At 36.1% G+C, this 16,514-nt stretch overlaps 1 protein-coding gene across 2 annotated transcripts in view; it reads left to right on the top strand.

The window, feature by feature from the left end:
- The window catches only part of DHX9 (DExH-box helicase 9), a 46,633-nt gene that overhangs the window by 12,731 nt on the left and 17,388 nt on the right, over positions 1-16,514 (top strand). The window contains exons 5-16 of one of the 2 annotated variants that reach the window (XM_080649106.1): positions 689-798; positions 1,419-1,567; positions 3,777-3,823; positions 5,922-6,058; positions 6,378-6,467; positions 6,561-6,722; positions 6,868-6,945; positions 7,537-7,728; positions 12,227-12,368; positions 12,800-12,882; positions 14,099-14,255; positions 16,382-16,482. In XM_080649106.1, coding sequence (XP_080505232.1) covers positions 689-798; positions 1,419-1,567; positions 3,777-3,823; positions 5,922-6,058; positions 6,378-6,467; positions 6,561-6,722; positions 6,868-6,945; positions 7,537-7,728; positions 12,227-12,368; positions 12,800-12,882; positions 14,099-14,255; positions 16,382-16,482 — 1,448 coding nt within the window. Of the gene's footprint in view, positions 1-688; positions 799-1,418; positions 1,568-2,802; positions 2,926-3,776; positions 3,824-5,921; positions 6,059-6,377; positions 6,468-6,560; positions 6,723-6,867; positions 6,946-7,536; positions 7,729-12,226; positions 12,369-12,799; positions 12,883-14,098; positions 14,256-16,381; positions 16,483-16,514 lie in introns of those variants that run through there. The other variant, XM_080649107.1, reaches the window with a different exon arrangement.

The following is a 16,514-nucleotide window of genomic DNA, read 5'->3' as shown; positions in this document are numbered from 1 at the left end:
CTTACCCTACCGAATATATTATAGACTTACTTGTTTACCTATGGATCCAAGCCATCGCTGAATTCCATATATTACTTAAACTTTCATTGGTATGTCCACTGTAAAGTAAATGAACTAAGGTATTTGGTCAAATTACTTAGTCTCATATCCAGTATTTATGAAATGAGAATAACAGTGGTATTTACTTAAGATTATTGGGTGGAGTAATTATTTTAAAGTATATGATTAGTCAATACTCTTTTTAGTTACTCTGCTTTTTCGTTAGGATTCATCACTTACCCTTTCAGCTTCTCATTTTTTATCTCCAGCACTAGCAGATAGCTTCCTTCCCTAGTCATACTTGGCAAAGAAATAGTTTTATCATTTAATCAGTTATTTCATATGTAGCACCTTGACAAACAGTGCTACACTGCTAATGCATGCTAGATTGTCAACCACTTCTGACCATTACTGCTAGCTTAGCCCTGCATACCAGCCTTGGAATTAGCAATTTAGTCCTATCCTGTAGTCACATAACACTTTGCAAGTAAGTCATGGAGATTTCAAGCCCATTTCCAAATAATTGAAACTTGCGTTTCTAATTATGGAGTGCCAAAATCTAAATTAGGAATAGTCTTTAAAATATTTAGGATCTTTCTACAGTTTGATTCATCCAAAAAAACACACAATCATTTTCTTCCCTTAATAGAAAATAATTCTGAAATTGGGGCCTCTGGCTATGGTGTTCCTGGGACTACCTGGGATCGAGGATCCAACTGCAAGGATTATTACTCAAAGGAAGAACAGGAAGTACAAGCGGTAAGACTTGTCACCCCCCTGTGTTAACATCTCTAGGAATGTGAGTGAGGACTTATTTCATAGCAAGGTTTAAGATATTCGCAACTTAATAATTTAGGTGATTGTTTTCAGTGGTTATTTGAGACATGTTGATGACACCAAAAATCTAAACTACACATTAAATCTGGTTACTAGAATTGCCTGTGAAATAAAGCAGTATTTTTCTTGGTTGTAATAAAAGATCTCACCTGCTTTATAGGAAATGTAGTTACCCCACTCGGTACATTTTATGAGCTCTTATTGTAAAAATGCCTTGATAAAACAACTTATCTTCCTACTTAATATATTTAAAGTGGTAAAACTAGCACACACAAAAGAATTGTCAAAGGTTTCTTAGGAACAACTTAAATACAGTATGTTAATAGCTAATGTATTAGTTAGCTAATAGGGCCATCAGATGCCGTATAAACGAATTCCAGCTCAATTTTGACTAGGAATAGAAACTATTAAAAGTAGCTTTTTAAAAGCAGCTTTTGCATTATGAAAGATGGTACAAAGACGTTATTGTTAAAAATTTCTCTACCTTAAATATTCATAAATACAATCAGTGCAGCCAAATTTAATTTTCATTGATTCAACAGACTCTAGAATCAGAAGAAGTGGATTTAAATGCTGGGCTTCATGGAAATTGGACCTTGGAAAATGCTAAGGCTCGGCTGAACCAATATTTCCAAAAAGAAAAGATCCAAGGAGAATATAAGTACACCCAAGTGGGCCCTGATCACAACAGGTTTGCTTGTTTCACTCTTTGCTTCTTTAGAAAGTTAAGGTTGTTTTGGATATTCATTGGTCTAAGATTTATACAGCTGTGTAAGACATTCTGCTGTTTATATTGCTAGACTTAACAAGGTTCTCATTTGAGTTTGAAAGGCAAAAATGATAACCACAGCTGGTGCTATCAGCCAGAGGCCTCAAGTTTATTCTCTGTTAGAGGCAGTTACAATGATTATTTCTTTAATGGGTCAAATTGGACACTTAAGTTTTAGAGTCTCAGGTAGATTGTATTGCACCTTGATCTAGATTTCCTTTCGTTCGGCTTTGAAACTTGCTAGCTCTGAAGAATCCTATTGAAGTTTTAAGGGTTTAGCCTCAGTCTTTGTATGTGAATTAGCCTCCTTGTAGCCTGTTAACTTGATAAATCTGAACATAAGGGGGGGGGTCCTTGTAACAGTGACAGTATGTTTCTCAGCCCGCTTGCTGTTCTTCCTGAGAGCATTCCAGGGTGTAGTAATTATTACTCCCAGGAAGGCTCATATGGATTAGACTCTTCAGGGGGAACTGTATTTTATTGGAAGGGAGGGAAGGTCATAATGAAAACCTGGATGATTAATTTGCTGTTCTTTATAAGAAATAAATTACTCAAAATACATTAAAAGTATTTTTCTTGAAAATTAAAAGCATTCTTTCTCACTTGGGTGCATCTAGCAACCCTAAAATAATTATTACTAAAATAAAACTTTGACATTGTGGTCAAAGTGATTTTTAGAGCATTGTTACCTTGCACCCCACTGTTTTGTTCAATCCTGAATTCTCAAATACTTAATTCTGATGTCAGACTTTAAAACCCTCAGAGGTTATAAAGGAAAGATGCATTTGTTAATAATTTTTCTTTAATATTTTGTCCTTCTGAATTGATTGGGCTTAGCAGCACTTGGTGACTTCAGAACAGTTAGATAACTTAATTGTGCTGGCAGTTTTGTAAACATTTTTTTATGTCACTATCTTTGACTTGTGATACAAAGAATTGAAGAATTCAGGATATGAAGATGAGGGAGGCAAAGACAGTTGGGGAAGCTGGGACAGCATTGCTCCTTGTATGTCCTTTATTTAAAGGCATAACAGACAGCAACACCAGAGGTCTGTGTTCATACACACACATGTGCTGCTGCTTAGGCTGAACTAAGCAATCACATGGGAAACGATTGTAAACTGATTTCTGGTGTCGCTGTTCCCCCTAGGTGGAGGAGAATGAGATTGACTTTAAGCCTGGCTGAGAAACATACTGGCATCGGTGTCATTAATGAAAGGGTGGATGTTGTTCCCCTGAAAGTCAGTGGCCTTTGACCCCTGAACCAGCTGTGCCTGAAGGTCAGTTCACAAGATGTATAGGAAGGAGTCTAACACCTTTTTAACGCTCACTTAACCTTTTGTTCATAGCACAAAGTCAAGGTTAGAATGTACCTGAGCAGTGGAAGGATCAGAAAGCATAGTTTTCAAAGGGCATTTTTTCCCTTGTTGAAACCTAAACCATTCCCTAGAATCTGCCAGCAATTTTAGCTGTAATTTTCAAAAGTTCTTTGTTCTCCAGAATCTGATTTAAGTAAACGTAATATAAATATGCTAAAAAAAGTTTCTTTGTTATTAAGGGCTGTTGTCACCTGTAGACAGATACCAGACCCCTGCCTCAGGAGCCACTGATACATGCAGTGTTTGTGTGTCCATGTGCTGTGTGCATGCATACCTATATTTAGCTTGTCTTAACAGATTGAAGTCATTAGTGGGTAGCCCATACAAAGGAATCTTAATCACAGCTATAATTTAAAGAGCTTTGGTCCTATTTTATTTCTTGGCCCCAAGCTAAGTGGAAAATTCCTTTTCATTGAATGTTTTCTAGCTATTCAGAGTACAACCTTTGGAGTAAGAGTAAGTATATATAGAATCTAAAACCCTAACATTTTCTTTTCATGAAAAATTGGCTTATCAGCTTTTATTATACCAGTCTTGTGCCATGTTGTATGTTATTTGAAGTTTATATACTCTATTTGTTCTAGGATTGAACAGAAGCAAGTGTTTTACAATGGTTTTTTTTGTTTGTTTTCTTTTGTTTTTTGGCTGTGATTTGCTTTAAGCAGTTGGAAAAGCCTGACTGATTTAGGAGTCCTGGATTGAGTCATTTCTAATAGTGAAATTCCTAACCTTGTTTGTATATGTCGTTACAGGAGCTTTATTGCAGAAATGACCATTTATATCAAGGTGCTGGGCAGAAGTAAGTGTTACTGATAAGCTGAATCTTACGTAAAGGAAGAGTATTCACAGTAGAGTCTTGAGCTACAAATATGTGGGTTTTATTAATTGAAAGAGTACATGATACAAGGCAGCATCTAGGGTAGTGGTTCTCAACCTTTTTAATGCCGCGACCCTTTAATAAAGTTCCTCATGTTGTGGTGACCCCCAACCATAAAATTATTTTCGTTGCTACTTCATAACTGTAAATTTGCTTCTGTTATGAATCGTAATATAAATTTCTGTGTTTTCTGATGGTCTTAGGTGACCCTGCTAGCGGTTCTCAACCTGTGGGTCGCGACCCCTTTTACAGGGTTTGCCTAAGACCATCGGAAAACACAAATATTTACATTACGATTCATAACAGTAGCAAAATTACAATTATGTAGTAGCAACGAAAATAATTTTATGGTTGGGGGTCACCACAACATGAGGAACTTTATTAAAGGGCCGCAGCATTAAAAAGGTTGAGAACCACTGATCTAGGGTGTTTTAGGATATTAGTGATTATATGAGAGGACCCAGTTTCCCAAGTTGCAGGTGTGTGGGGGGGAATTAGGCTAGTGTTAAAATTGAAAGGGTGAGAGATGGTAGGCTACTTAGGAGTCTGCAAGTGTCAAAGAATTTTAAAACGTTTTTTTTAAATTTCTACACAAAAATGTTCTTTTTGTTTGTTTAGGTAAAACTAGCTAGGTGAAATTTAGAAAAGGAATATAAATTGGATGACAGGATTAGAAGACGGATGTGTAGCATTTATTAGTCATAGAGTCAAGAAGGAAAGGTGAGAAAGTAACCCTGAGAAACAAAGCTATATGGGGGTTATTCATAAAGACAGTAAAAAGGTAAAGGTATGATGCATGTATTCTTTATGCTTAGTAAGTTTAAAACGGGCAGTGTGTTGTGCTTGAAGGCTAAGGAGCTAGCCCTATGTACCTGGCTTTGTTACTGACAGATTTTATGACTTCAAATATCACACCTTATGTCTCTGGGATTCAATTTACTTCATCTGGGGATTGAGAGAAATGGCCAAAGATTTTTTCCAAGTTGAGAATTCTGCAGCTGACACTCGTGTTTCAAATTCATATATGAAGGACTTTCCTGATAGAATGTAGTCTGTGAATAAATCATCAGGAGATGATGTTGAATTTTTTTACCCCACACTTTAAAAATAAGTTATTTTGAGTGATTGGGATGTTAAGGGAAGAGAATTTAAGGCAGTCTGACATCTGTAAGCCCATTCATCTGACAACCATCAGAATTAATTTGACTAAGTTGGCTAATTAGACAGGAAGGGCCTGTGCCCCTTGTTACTTTGTCATCTCTCTTAAAGCTGAATGATGCTGAAGGAGGGGAAACCTTATACTAGCATTTTCTTTAAGAAAGTTGTATTGGAACACAGTGTTACTCATCTGTTTGTGTCAGGGGATAGCACACTTCTTTATAGGGCCAGATCATAAATATTTAAGTTTTGCAGGTCACATATATCACACACTTATTTTTGTTGTATTTGTACAGTTCTAAAAACATAACTATTAGTTCCTGATCCTGTAGTTTGTCAAACCCTAGTTAAGTATTGTCTATGGATGGCTTCCCACTTTAAAGGCAGAGTTGAATAGTTATGACAGAGATCATGTGGTTTGCAAAGCCTAAAATATTTATTATCTGACTTTTTATAGGAGAAGATTGCTAACCACTTTGAATTCATTTTCATTTTTTAATTTTGCTTTATTGACCCTTTGCTTTTATAATATCAAGCTATATTTCCTTCCCCTTTTTAATGTCAAATAATATTAATAATGACACGTTTTATGGAAATAGGTTATTGCTTTTATAGTGATGATTTGTATGTGTCTTAGAGTCAGCCTATAGTCAAAGATGGTTGGTCACTCAATTGATAAGCTATTATAGAATTTCTTTTGGTTAGCAGTTAGAATGAAAAAGAACTTAGAACCCATTGCTTACTCTGTATTTTAGGGTGGGGTTTGTTTGTTTTGTTTTTTTTTTTTGCTTATGGAACAACATATTTCTTTACTTAGTTGAGTTATTCTTCTGTCTTTGGTAATCCTGACCTTAATTTATAGGGATTTTTGCACGTGAACATGGATCAAATAAAAAACTGGCAGCACAGTCCTGTGCCCTGTCACTTGTCAGACAACTCTACCATCTTGGAGTGGTTGAAGCTTACTCTGGACTTACAAAGAAGAAAGAAGGAGAGACAGTGAGTCTTTAGACTTAGTAGCCTAGAGAAATATTGTGAAACATTTAGCTGCTGTTTTAAGATTTCAGTAAAGTTTAATTTATAGTTAAGAAATGGAAATGGCCCTACTAGTCATCTATGCCAGGTGGGTTGCTTGTGTTCACAGTGGGCAATAATCATTGAAGTAATTCTTTCACGGGAGGGAACTGACTTATTATTGGCTCTAGGAATATTTTAGACCTAGCGTTGGCTACATACTCTGATCACTGCTATAATAGATCTACTAAATAGTGATTGTATGTGTTGTGATGTGATTTTCATGGTCATCCTTTTTCTGTAGGTGGAGCCTTACAAAGTTAACATCTCTCAAGATTTAGAGCATCAGCTACAAAACATCGTTCAAGAGCTAAATCTTGAAATCATACCTCCAGTAAGTATGCAGCTCTTTAGTTCACCTTTGTAAAGAAATTCTCTAGTCAGATCAGGACCTGGTATTATTTTTTTGCTTTCCTTTTTTTAATAGCCTGATGATCCTTCTGTGCCCGCTGTTCTCAACCTTGGCAAATTGGCTCAGTTTGAGCCATCTCAGCGACAAAACCAAATGGGAGTGGTTCCTTGGTCACCTCCTCAGTCCAACTGGAATCCCTGGACTAGCAGCAACATTGATGAGGGGCCCCTGGCTTACGTGAGTGCATTGTTATTCTTGAGATCAGACTCTTGTATTTTACTTTTTTTTTTTTTTCTTCTGAGTATATTTCATTAAAGTGTCCAGTGGATTCTTTCTGAAGATGAGTTATGTGCTTTTTTTCTGTTGCTCTCCCATTTTACAGGCTACTCCAGAACAAATAAGCAAGGACCTCAAGAGTGAATTAATGTACCAGTTGGACCAAGATCATGATTTGCAAGCTGTAAGTCTATGAAGTAGAATAGACATGTGGCCAGAGCTTCAGAACATTGTAGATGTGGGCAAAAGGACAGTAAATAATAATATTTTTTACCCTTTCTAGGAAAGTACATCAAAGATATTTACCAAATGGCTCATCTAAGTTACCGCGGAGGGTAGTAGTTGTGAGTTAAGGGGCTGGGAATCGTAGTTAATGTCAGTGGAGAGATTTGGGGTAATAACTATTACGGTTATTTTTAGTATTTTCCTAATAAAACATTAAAATGTTAGAAGAAAGAGAATGTATATGGAATGTTCAGGGAGAAAGGAGGAAAAAAGGGTGTGAGCAAGGCCACCATGTAGACTCTTCAGAAATTTAGTGAGAAGGGGCAGTTGTATTAGAGATAGAAATATATACATTCTTTTTCTTTTTTAATATATTTTTATTGATTTCAGAGAGGGAGAGAGAAACGTTGATGTTGAGTACTAAGCCAATGGAAAGGAATACGTTTTTATAGAGGTGGCAATTTTTATTCATTTATTTATTTAGCAGTAGGACAGTTCCTTTTACTATACATGTGGGTAGAAATTTGAGGTGTAACTTTTCTAAACGCAGATCTTGCAAGAGAGAGAGTTACTGCCTGTGAAGAAATTTGAAGGTGAAATTCTGGAAGCAATTAGTCAAAATTCAGTTGTCATTATCCGAGGAGCTACTGGATGTGGGAAAACCACACAGGTTCCCCAGTTTATTCTTGATGACTTTATCCAGAATGACCGCGCAGCAGAATGTAATATTGTAGTAACTCAGGTAAGTAGCCAGCCAGCTTACTAAGTGTGTGTCTGGTGTGAATAGATGGATGTTGGAAATGCCTAGAGGCCAGACTATTTCTAATTCTTTGACCAATTCCCCTTTGTAGCAAGATATGGATCTGAAAGTGGTAGAGCATCAGGCCCTTTAAAATTAAACAAAAACAACACAAAAAGAACTAAAGTCTTGTTCTGGTCTCCAGTATCCTTCACTGATAAGCTAAACTGAGCTATGTAGGAGATTCTTTTTGTCTGGGCTGAAGGGCGTCTTTGGGCCTAGAATCAAGACTGAGAGTACTTTCTCCTCAAGTTCACATCCATATCTTGGTCTTCTCTATCTTACTACCAAATAATTTACAGTGAAAACCAGTTAGAATAAGAGTGGGCAAGCTAGTAAAACAAAATGGTTAATAATTTACCAAGTGCTTGATTTAAGCCATCATTTCAGGATATAGCTGTGTCTCATATAGAATAAACTCCAAAAATAGAACCAGATAAGTTTATGATATCTGGTGCTGTAGAAATCATTTTATTGCAGCCCTGTTCTATCACCATGTATTTAAAAAACCAGATTAGAAATGATGTGGCGTTCTGGGACCTGTGCCCCTTCAGTTAGACAACTCTAAGATAAGAGAAGTTATTGCAGTTTGGGATAAATGTGAAGAGGGGTACATCAAAGAGGTGGATCCTAGAATCCTGCAAAAGAACAGTTCTAACGTATGGAAAGTGGTATGGAAAGTGTTACCAAGTGTCTGGCACAAAAGGAATTCAGTGAGTCCTCAGTAAATATTAGCTATTTTGGTTAAAGTGAACACAGATAAACTGTGAAGAAGTAACCACTTAAAAACTACCTACTACCAAGGCTGGACCCCAGGCAAGAGTAATAAGATTCTGTAGAGGAAATGAGATCAGTAGTCATGTGCAATGAAAATGGAAAGAAAAGCTTATATCCTAGAGATTAATGGAAGTATTCTGTTGGAATGACAACATTATTCCTTGCTTTCATCACCACTACTTTCTAACTAGTTTCACTTAAATTGGTTATTTTGTTATTTTTAATATATTAAATCTAAATACAACATAAAGCTATGGCAATAAGGCAGAATAATTGGAGAAAGGATTAGATTGGGAATAAATAAAATGTGTTACAGCTGAAGTCATGTATGAATTTAGGCAAAATAATTGAATTCAGTTTTTTTTTTAATTAGAATGAAAAAAAATATCAGTCTTGTTGTGAAGCACAAGTGAAATAGTATATACAACCATAGTATTTACTGTTATGTTACACAGATGTTAATTATAACTATTCTAGAGGTCTCCATAGTCTTGGTTCTTTATATTTATTTGTAGAATATAGAGTATTTCAATATACTATAGAATAGTTAAGAGAGAAGCAGCTAAGCCACAGCGGGGGGAAGGTAGTTCTGCAGGTATAGATGATGTTTGGTGCTCCTTGTCTTGTGTTTATTTACTGTGGGACAGCAGTAAAACAATTGTTGAAGCACTGAAGATCAAGGGAAAAGATGAATTAATTCAAGGGATAAGAAGAGCAAACTTCTTAGGCTATCAGATGGTATACAGTTTGAGAAGTGTTTCAATAGTCACTAGTAGTTCTTTACATTAAGCATAATTCTACACAAAATGCTTATCTTGTGAATATTTATAATGAGAATTAGAAGATTATTTTTAGTTGCCTTTTTCTGACTATAAAAGGAATATGTAGCCATTAGGGAAAAAATTAGAAAATAAGAGTAAACTTTTAAAAAAATTTATTTCAGAGAGGAAGGGAGGAGGGAGAGAGATAGAAACATCAATGATGAGAGAGACTCATTGATTGGTTGCCTACTGCACTCAACCCGGGCATGTGCCCTTGACCGGAATTCAACCTGGGACCCTTCAGTCCACAGGCTGACACTCTATTCACTGAGCCAAACCAGTTAGGGCTAGAAAATAGAGTAAATTTTAAAGAAAGCAAAACCCACTCAGGATCCCGCCATCCAGAAGTAATCATTTTTACTGTTGGTCTGCATCCTTTTAGGCTGTTTTATATACATACACACCTTGTACCCCATTCTAACCTGCTCCATTATATAGCAACACAATGTGGTTTTAGAGCAACAGTATAATTTTTAATGACTTCATAATGTCCCATTTTATGCATATGCCCTTAAATTACTCTTAAGAGATGGAGTTTTTTTTTAAAGATTGTTTCTAATATTTTGGCATATTACGTATTCTGGGGTAAATGTACTTGTTATCTTTATATACTTGTTTCATTGAAATAAATTCCTAGACATGCACTTTGCTGTACTTCTCAGGAAAAATCACACTGATCTCTAAGCATATCAATTATGAATGAAAAAGTGCTTCTCTCTTTAGTGTGTATTTTAAATGGTTTTTTGTTTGTCTAAAAGGCAGGGCTGTTGAAGTGGGAAGTTAAGTCAGAGAAGTATATAAAATAGGGGAAGGAGATTGCAGGGTCATTTGCTGTTTGAGTATTCATCTTAATACTGATGTTTTCTGTTCATACTCAAGTTGATTTAACTGATTGGGCTTCTGAAGATGGTTCTAAAAAGCACCTCTTGCCTGGCTGGTGTGGCTCAGTGGTTGAGTGTCAACCTATGAACCAGGAGGTCACAGTTGGATTCCCGGCCAGGGCACGTGCCTGGATTGTGGGGTGTTTTTTTGTGTATTTTTTTTAAGCGCCTCTTACATTAATTTGTAACACAAATTAATGTCATCTTACATTAATTTGTAACACAAATTAATGTCACAGAAGGCTTTCTTGAGTCTCTGAAGACAGTTGTGTTTGGGGGCAGTAGAGTTAACTACAGTATATACTATATGGGGAATATGCTATTTGCTGCCTGTATTCATTTAAAAGGCTGTAATCTACCAAGCTTGTAGACATGAAAGTAGCCCTAAGGTGATAAAGGCAACCTCTGCGTACCCAATAGCATATGAATACATCTCCGAAGAGTCAAATATCCTACTGAGTTTTAAGTTCTAGAAGGCAGCTATTTAGGAGAAATGCTGAAAACTGTAGGAAAGACAGAAGTAGAGGAAGGGATTAACAGTAGCATTGAGCATTTACCTGTTACTTATAGACTGCAATGAACTTCTTGAAAGGACCCAGAAAACTATTTTGTACCTTTAATGGAACACCTTTTTCACATTTCCTGTCATGAGTCTATAGCAGAAGGCTTCTCTTGATGGAGACATACAGAGCTCAGTTCTTCATGGAATGCTTTTATTCAGGGTTGGTGAAGTGCAGAGAACTGGTCAGGTCAGTAAAAGCTAGCATAGTTCAGCAAGTCAAGGCACATAAAGCAGATAGGATATAAGCTTATGAAAATTCAACACAGTATGTTCAAGAAGGCATCTTTTAATCACTTGTTTTGCCGGGATAAATATGTACCAAGTGATTGTACACTTAAACCTGTATTTGTACGAGCTCCACACCCCAACGGATTCTTTTATGAGGGACATAGAAATTAATAAATCATGTCTTGTATTAATTCAAAGGGTAGTTCTAGTGAAGTTGTGTTGTTTTTTAATTAAGATTCAACCTCTGATTTTCTAAATAGTGATAATCTGTGATATCTTAATATAGGTACTTAACTAGATAAGAAACTCAGAAAATTTCCTCAAGAAAGGAACTAAAATATAACCTGTCATCAGGAATTTTTTGACAAAATCAAATTCAAGGCATCTTGGAAGCATTCAGTCTTGATAAATCTTTATGTACCTACATAGCTATACCTTTCAAACATACTACCCACCAAGTAAATACTGTTTTGTATACTTAAAAGATATGGAACACTTCAGAAAAGTTTTCAGAAAAACCAAGGTCCAACACTAAAAACATTAACCAGTAGCATTCCCCTTAGGATTCGGCATATTTATTGCTAGAAGCAGTAATATATACTGTTGCCCCACTATGTAAGCTCATCAGAAACAAGACTGATTTCATTCCGTGTGGTACCTAATGCAGAATGTAACAAATGCTTCCTTTATGAGTTAATAGATGAATGAAAGGTGGCCACAGTGGAATATGGCAAAGGAGATTGCTCACCTTCCTAATACCCAACCATCCTAATTAAATTTTTAAAAATGCCTTAGCTATGGTTGGCAGTTAAAAGGAAGCTCCCTAGTTCTGTGTGTTGTCCCCTTCCCTGCTAGAAAATCACTATGAATATCTTTTAAGTTTAGGCCAGTGGTGAATAAATTGTTTTTTATATAAAAATCTTGGAATTACTTTATATACAAGATGAAAAACAGGATGTTTCAGTATTTGACATTGAATTAAGTTAATTTTTTTGTGTCCTGACTTAAAAAAAATTTTTTGCAACATCCTTTAAGATAATAATTACTATTATTGTTTCTGTTGATTACTGAGCTGGCAGTGGGACACATTGACTATGGTAATTTAGTAATCCCAATAAACAGGTGTAGCTGTGATTTTGCTGTTTTTAAATCACTTTTCTTTTTGGTCTCAGCCCAGGAGAATCAGTGCCGTGTCTGTGGCAGAGCGCGTTGCATATGAGAGAGGAGAAGAGCCTGGAAAAAGCTGTGGCTACAGTGTGCGATTTGAATCTATACTTCCCCGCCCTCATGCCAGTATAATGTTTTGTACTGTAGGTCAGTAATGTGTTGAATTTTGGTCTTTCATTTGGGGTTTACATTGTGTTATTTTTTAAGAAAGCTTGGTAATAGCACAGAATGGCTGGAAATTATAAATCAAGGGCTATTCTCAAAATTGTTGTTTAACTAGAACTTTGAGCAGTTTTTTTTACTTTATGGACAGTATGATACATCTACTGGACATTGTAGCTTGGAAAAAATGAAATCAGCTTAGGTTATTAGAATTATATCTTTTAATTCAGAGTTTCCCATCACTTTTTAAATAATTTTAAATATGCAGGTGATTGTTTCTTTTTTTAAATGATGCTGGGGTTATAGAGTTGAAGCATAATTGTCTAGAAACTTGTTTCTTTGAACTTTTCTATCCTCCCTACTTTAATCAACATAGAAACTCATCTCCATTTGTTGCTGTCATTTTTTTTCCCCAGGTGTGCTCCTGAGAAAATTAGAAGCAGGCATTAGAGGAATCAGTCATGTAATTGTAGATGAAATACATGAAAGAGACATAAATGTAAGTAGCTGAATATTATGATAAGATAACAATGCTAATATTCTGAATAAAAAGAAAATGTCTGCTTTGCTTTTTCTTTTCCCACTATTTACATCATCTACCAAAACCATGAACTTTTTCACTAAGATGTTGAACATCTTTTTCTAGTGAGGCCATTAAACCCTTTTTTTTCTTTGAATGTTCACAGTAGCAAATGTTCACAATAGTAAAATTCTGGAAACAACCCAGATACCTGCAGTATGTACCATCAGATACCTACTGGTGAATCAGTTGGTATATTCACATATTGGGGTATTAAAGTCATTAGAAAGAATAACTGTAGTAACATGTGGATGAATCTTAGCAGTGATATGGTATGAGAGGAAATCCCAAAGATTACATAAAATACATATTCTCATAAAGTTAAGATTATACAAGTGTCTATATAAATATCTATAGATGAGGTGAAAGCTGTATATATGAAAAGAAATATAAAAAGATTTCGATGGTGGTTTTTTGTAGTTAAGGAGGCAAAGTGATGGGTGAGAGACCACGCAGCTAGAGAAAAGTTTTGTCAAAGTTCTAGCTTTCGTGTTCAATGGATACTTTACACGATTAAGTGTCTTAGCCCTTATTTTGTTTGAATGAATCAGCTAGGACCTTTTCAACATTTTTAAGATTTACTTTACATGTGATTGGAAACTGGTTTTTTTAAATATATTTTTTATTGATTTCAGAGAGTAAAGGGGAGAGTGAGAGAGAGATGATGATGATGATGATGATGGGAGAATCATTGATTGGTTGCCTCCTGCATGCCCCACACTGGGAATCCAGCCTGCAACCCAGGCATATGCCTTGACTGGGAATAGAACCTTGACCTTCTGGATTTATAAGTTGACAATCACTGAGCCATACCAGCCGGGCTAAATAACTGATTTTTGACTTAACGATAGGTATCCTTTTTTTCTAGTTAAAGTTGGTGTGCCTACAAATACAAATTTCACTGAAAAATTTGAGATGAATTCTTTGCTCTCATTTTTTTTCTCCCCTACCTGAAGAGCACTCGTTTTAATCCGCATAGTTATTAACCTATGACTGTTCTTTTAAAATACTGTTTGTAACTGCACCCCACTGTAACCCCTTATTAAGCCTCCTAGGTAACTGAAATCTCTTGGGTATATCTCATCAGCACTGACTTTTTAATGCAATTTTGTTTTGTTTGTGTTTGTTTGAATAGACTGACTTCCTTTTGGTGGTGCTGCGAGATGTGGTTCAGGCTTATCCTGAAGTTCGAATTGTTCTCATGTCTGCTACTATCGATACCAGCATGTTCTGTGAATATTTCTTCAATTGCCCCATCATTGAAGTTTATGGGAGGACTTTCCCCGTTCAAGGTAAATATTGTGCAGGGGGTGGGGGTGAATATCTCTTGTGCTCCTCAGGAGCATGATTGACCAATTTCTTAATTCTGGAGATGAAGAAAATTTCGTTTGTAGGTTAAAGCAGCGGTCGCCAACCTTTCAGACCTCTCGGACCACCAGTTGGCAACCGCTGGGTCAAAGGACATTTAGGCAAATTAGAGTATAAAGTGCATCGTAGCATTCTTGGGGTTTTCGTTAAGCAGGAGTGAGTACAGTCTGAGGAGCGAGAACAAGTTTTCATTCACTACATGCAGAGAGTGCATATTTAGTAGCCAAACTTTTAAAATTATTACAATCGAGTAAATCAATATGATGGTCATGGGAAATACTGTTAAAAGTTTAAGCAGCCAGGTTCAAATTAACAAGATAATTTATGCTTAGAGCCAGAGCAGGCAGACTTTTGAAATGACATTAAGGTGAATATTTCAAGGTAAAGTATTTCTGATAGTTAAGATTCTGTTAGTTATAAGTATAGTAATTCTTTAAAGGGTTTTGTCATCACCATTTTTAATAGCTTGGGTTAAAAAAGAATTATGGGCAGTCTAATTGAGAGCATGAAAATAAGCTAAATAGTTTGCAATGTAAGTATGAAATAATGAATGGATATTTCAGGGAGCTGTTTTTTGAAATTTTAAAATGAGTAGCTCTGAAAGAAAAGCCAGTGTAGTTGTATCTCACAAGAGAACTAAAACTGCTTTGAAAGTATATTGAGATTGAAAAAACTACATGGGTGGCAGATGGTAGGAGCCAGGTTTTACTGTTGGAGTGAGAGGTTGTAGGTAGAAGGGAAGGGAGCCATGGATTACTTTTGGGGACATCAGGAAGAATTAGTGTATAGATATAAATGGATAGATACATTTGTATAGGAACAAATGGTTGAATATATTTGTATCCGTACAAGTGGGTAGATACAGAAATAAGTATAATGAATTAGTACATGGACTAATATCCATACATGTATTTTCTAGCTTTGTCTGCTGAGCAGTCCTAGAAGCAATGATATCCCTCTATCAAGGGACATGCCACCACCCAGATGGTATTTCTAGTACCATTTTCCAGTTAAAGAACCAGTCCTTAGAGAAATGGCTGATTCTAAGGTTAAGGCAGGGGATATCTGAGATGAGGCTGGGATATTTTGTAGTGCCAGAAAAGGAGGAATAAAAACACCCTACAGTGATGAAGACAAAGGGACTTAGGAGCCAACTGAGAGCTCTCAATGACCAAAGCTTGCACTAATTGGAACAAGAAAATATAGTAGTGGATTATATAAGTATAAAATAAATATTCATGAATCTGTGGATGGTAGCTAAATGAGTAAATAGGTAATAAAGACAAATCTCTGATACAGAAGAATTCAAAAAATGTATGTAGATACTCCCTCAAAAAAGTGAGAATTAACTCCCTGTCCTGTGAATGCTGTGCTTAATGACTTGTTTCCAAAGAAGAGTATGGAAAGGGGGAAGCAGGTGTAACTTTGCAGAGTTGTAACTTGGCAAACCCTATCTCAGGTGATCAAGTTGAACATCATCAGGGTAAGTCATGTGCCTTGGATATGATGTGATGTGAATGGCACTTTGGGCTTTTAGGGCTTAGGGGACAAATGTTTAGATTATGAGACACTTCTGGGCCCATCATAGAACTTCAAGAGATAATTGATCAGCAGATGTTCCGACCTTTTCAGAGGTCCTTCTTCAGAGTATTAACTAAAAGGAACCCATTTATGTGTACATCCTGGACAATGGAATGTTACTGTATTGATGTTACTTCTTTTTATATGTAACTAACACCATGGGAGTGTATAACAGAGCATGTACATAGTAGACATTCCATGAATGTTTGGTGGAACATTGTATATAGATACCATGGCTGGCTTTGTGGGAACATGTATAAGATACCTGACTCTCCTTCAAAGGTTCAAGAAATGGGAACACTGAGTTAGATTGGGAAAAGAGGTTATTACCACTGGAATTTCTTGGCAGTTGTGAAGAATCAGGTTGATGGATATTAGGTAATTTTGAATTATGAATTTGAAAATAAGTTTTAAAGACTTCTCCATTCTGAAAGTTGATGATACTTACCTGACTGGATTGTCCTGGCAGAATATTTTTTGGAAGACTGTATTCAGATGACCCACTTTGTTCCTCCACCAAAGGACAAGAAGAAGAAGGATAAGGATGATGATTGTGGTGAGGAAGAGGATGTAAGTGAATTTCATGGAGACTTCATTATGGG

The sequence above is a fragment of the Plecotus auritus genome, assembly GCF_963455305.1.
Source record: "Plecotus auritus genome assembly, chromosome: 12".
NCBI lineage: Eukaryota > Metazoa > Chordata > Mammalia > Chiroptera > Vespertilionidae > Plecotus > Plecotus auritus.
The sequence above is the reverse complement of the archived record's forward strand: the minus strand, read 5'-3'. Positions and strand labels throughout refer to the sequence as shown.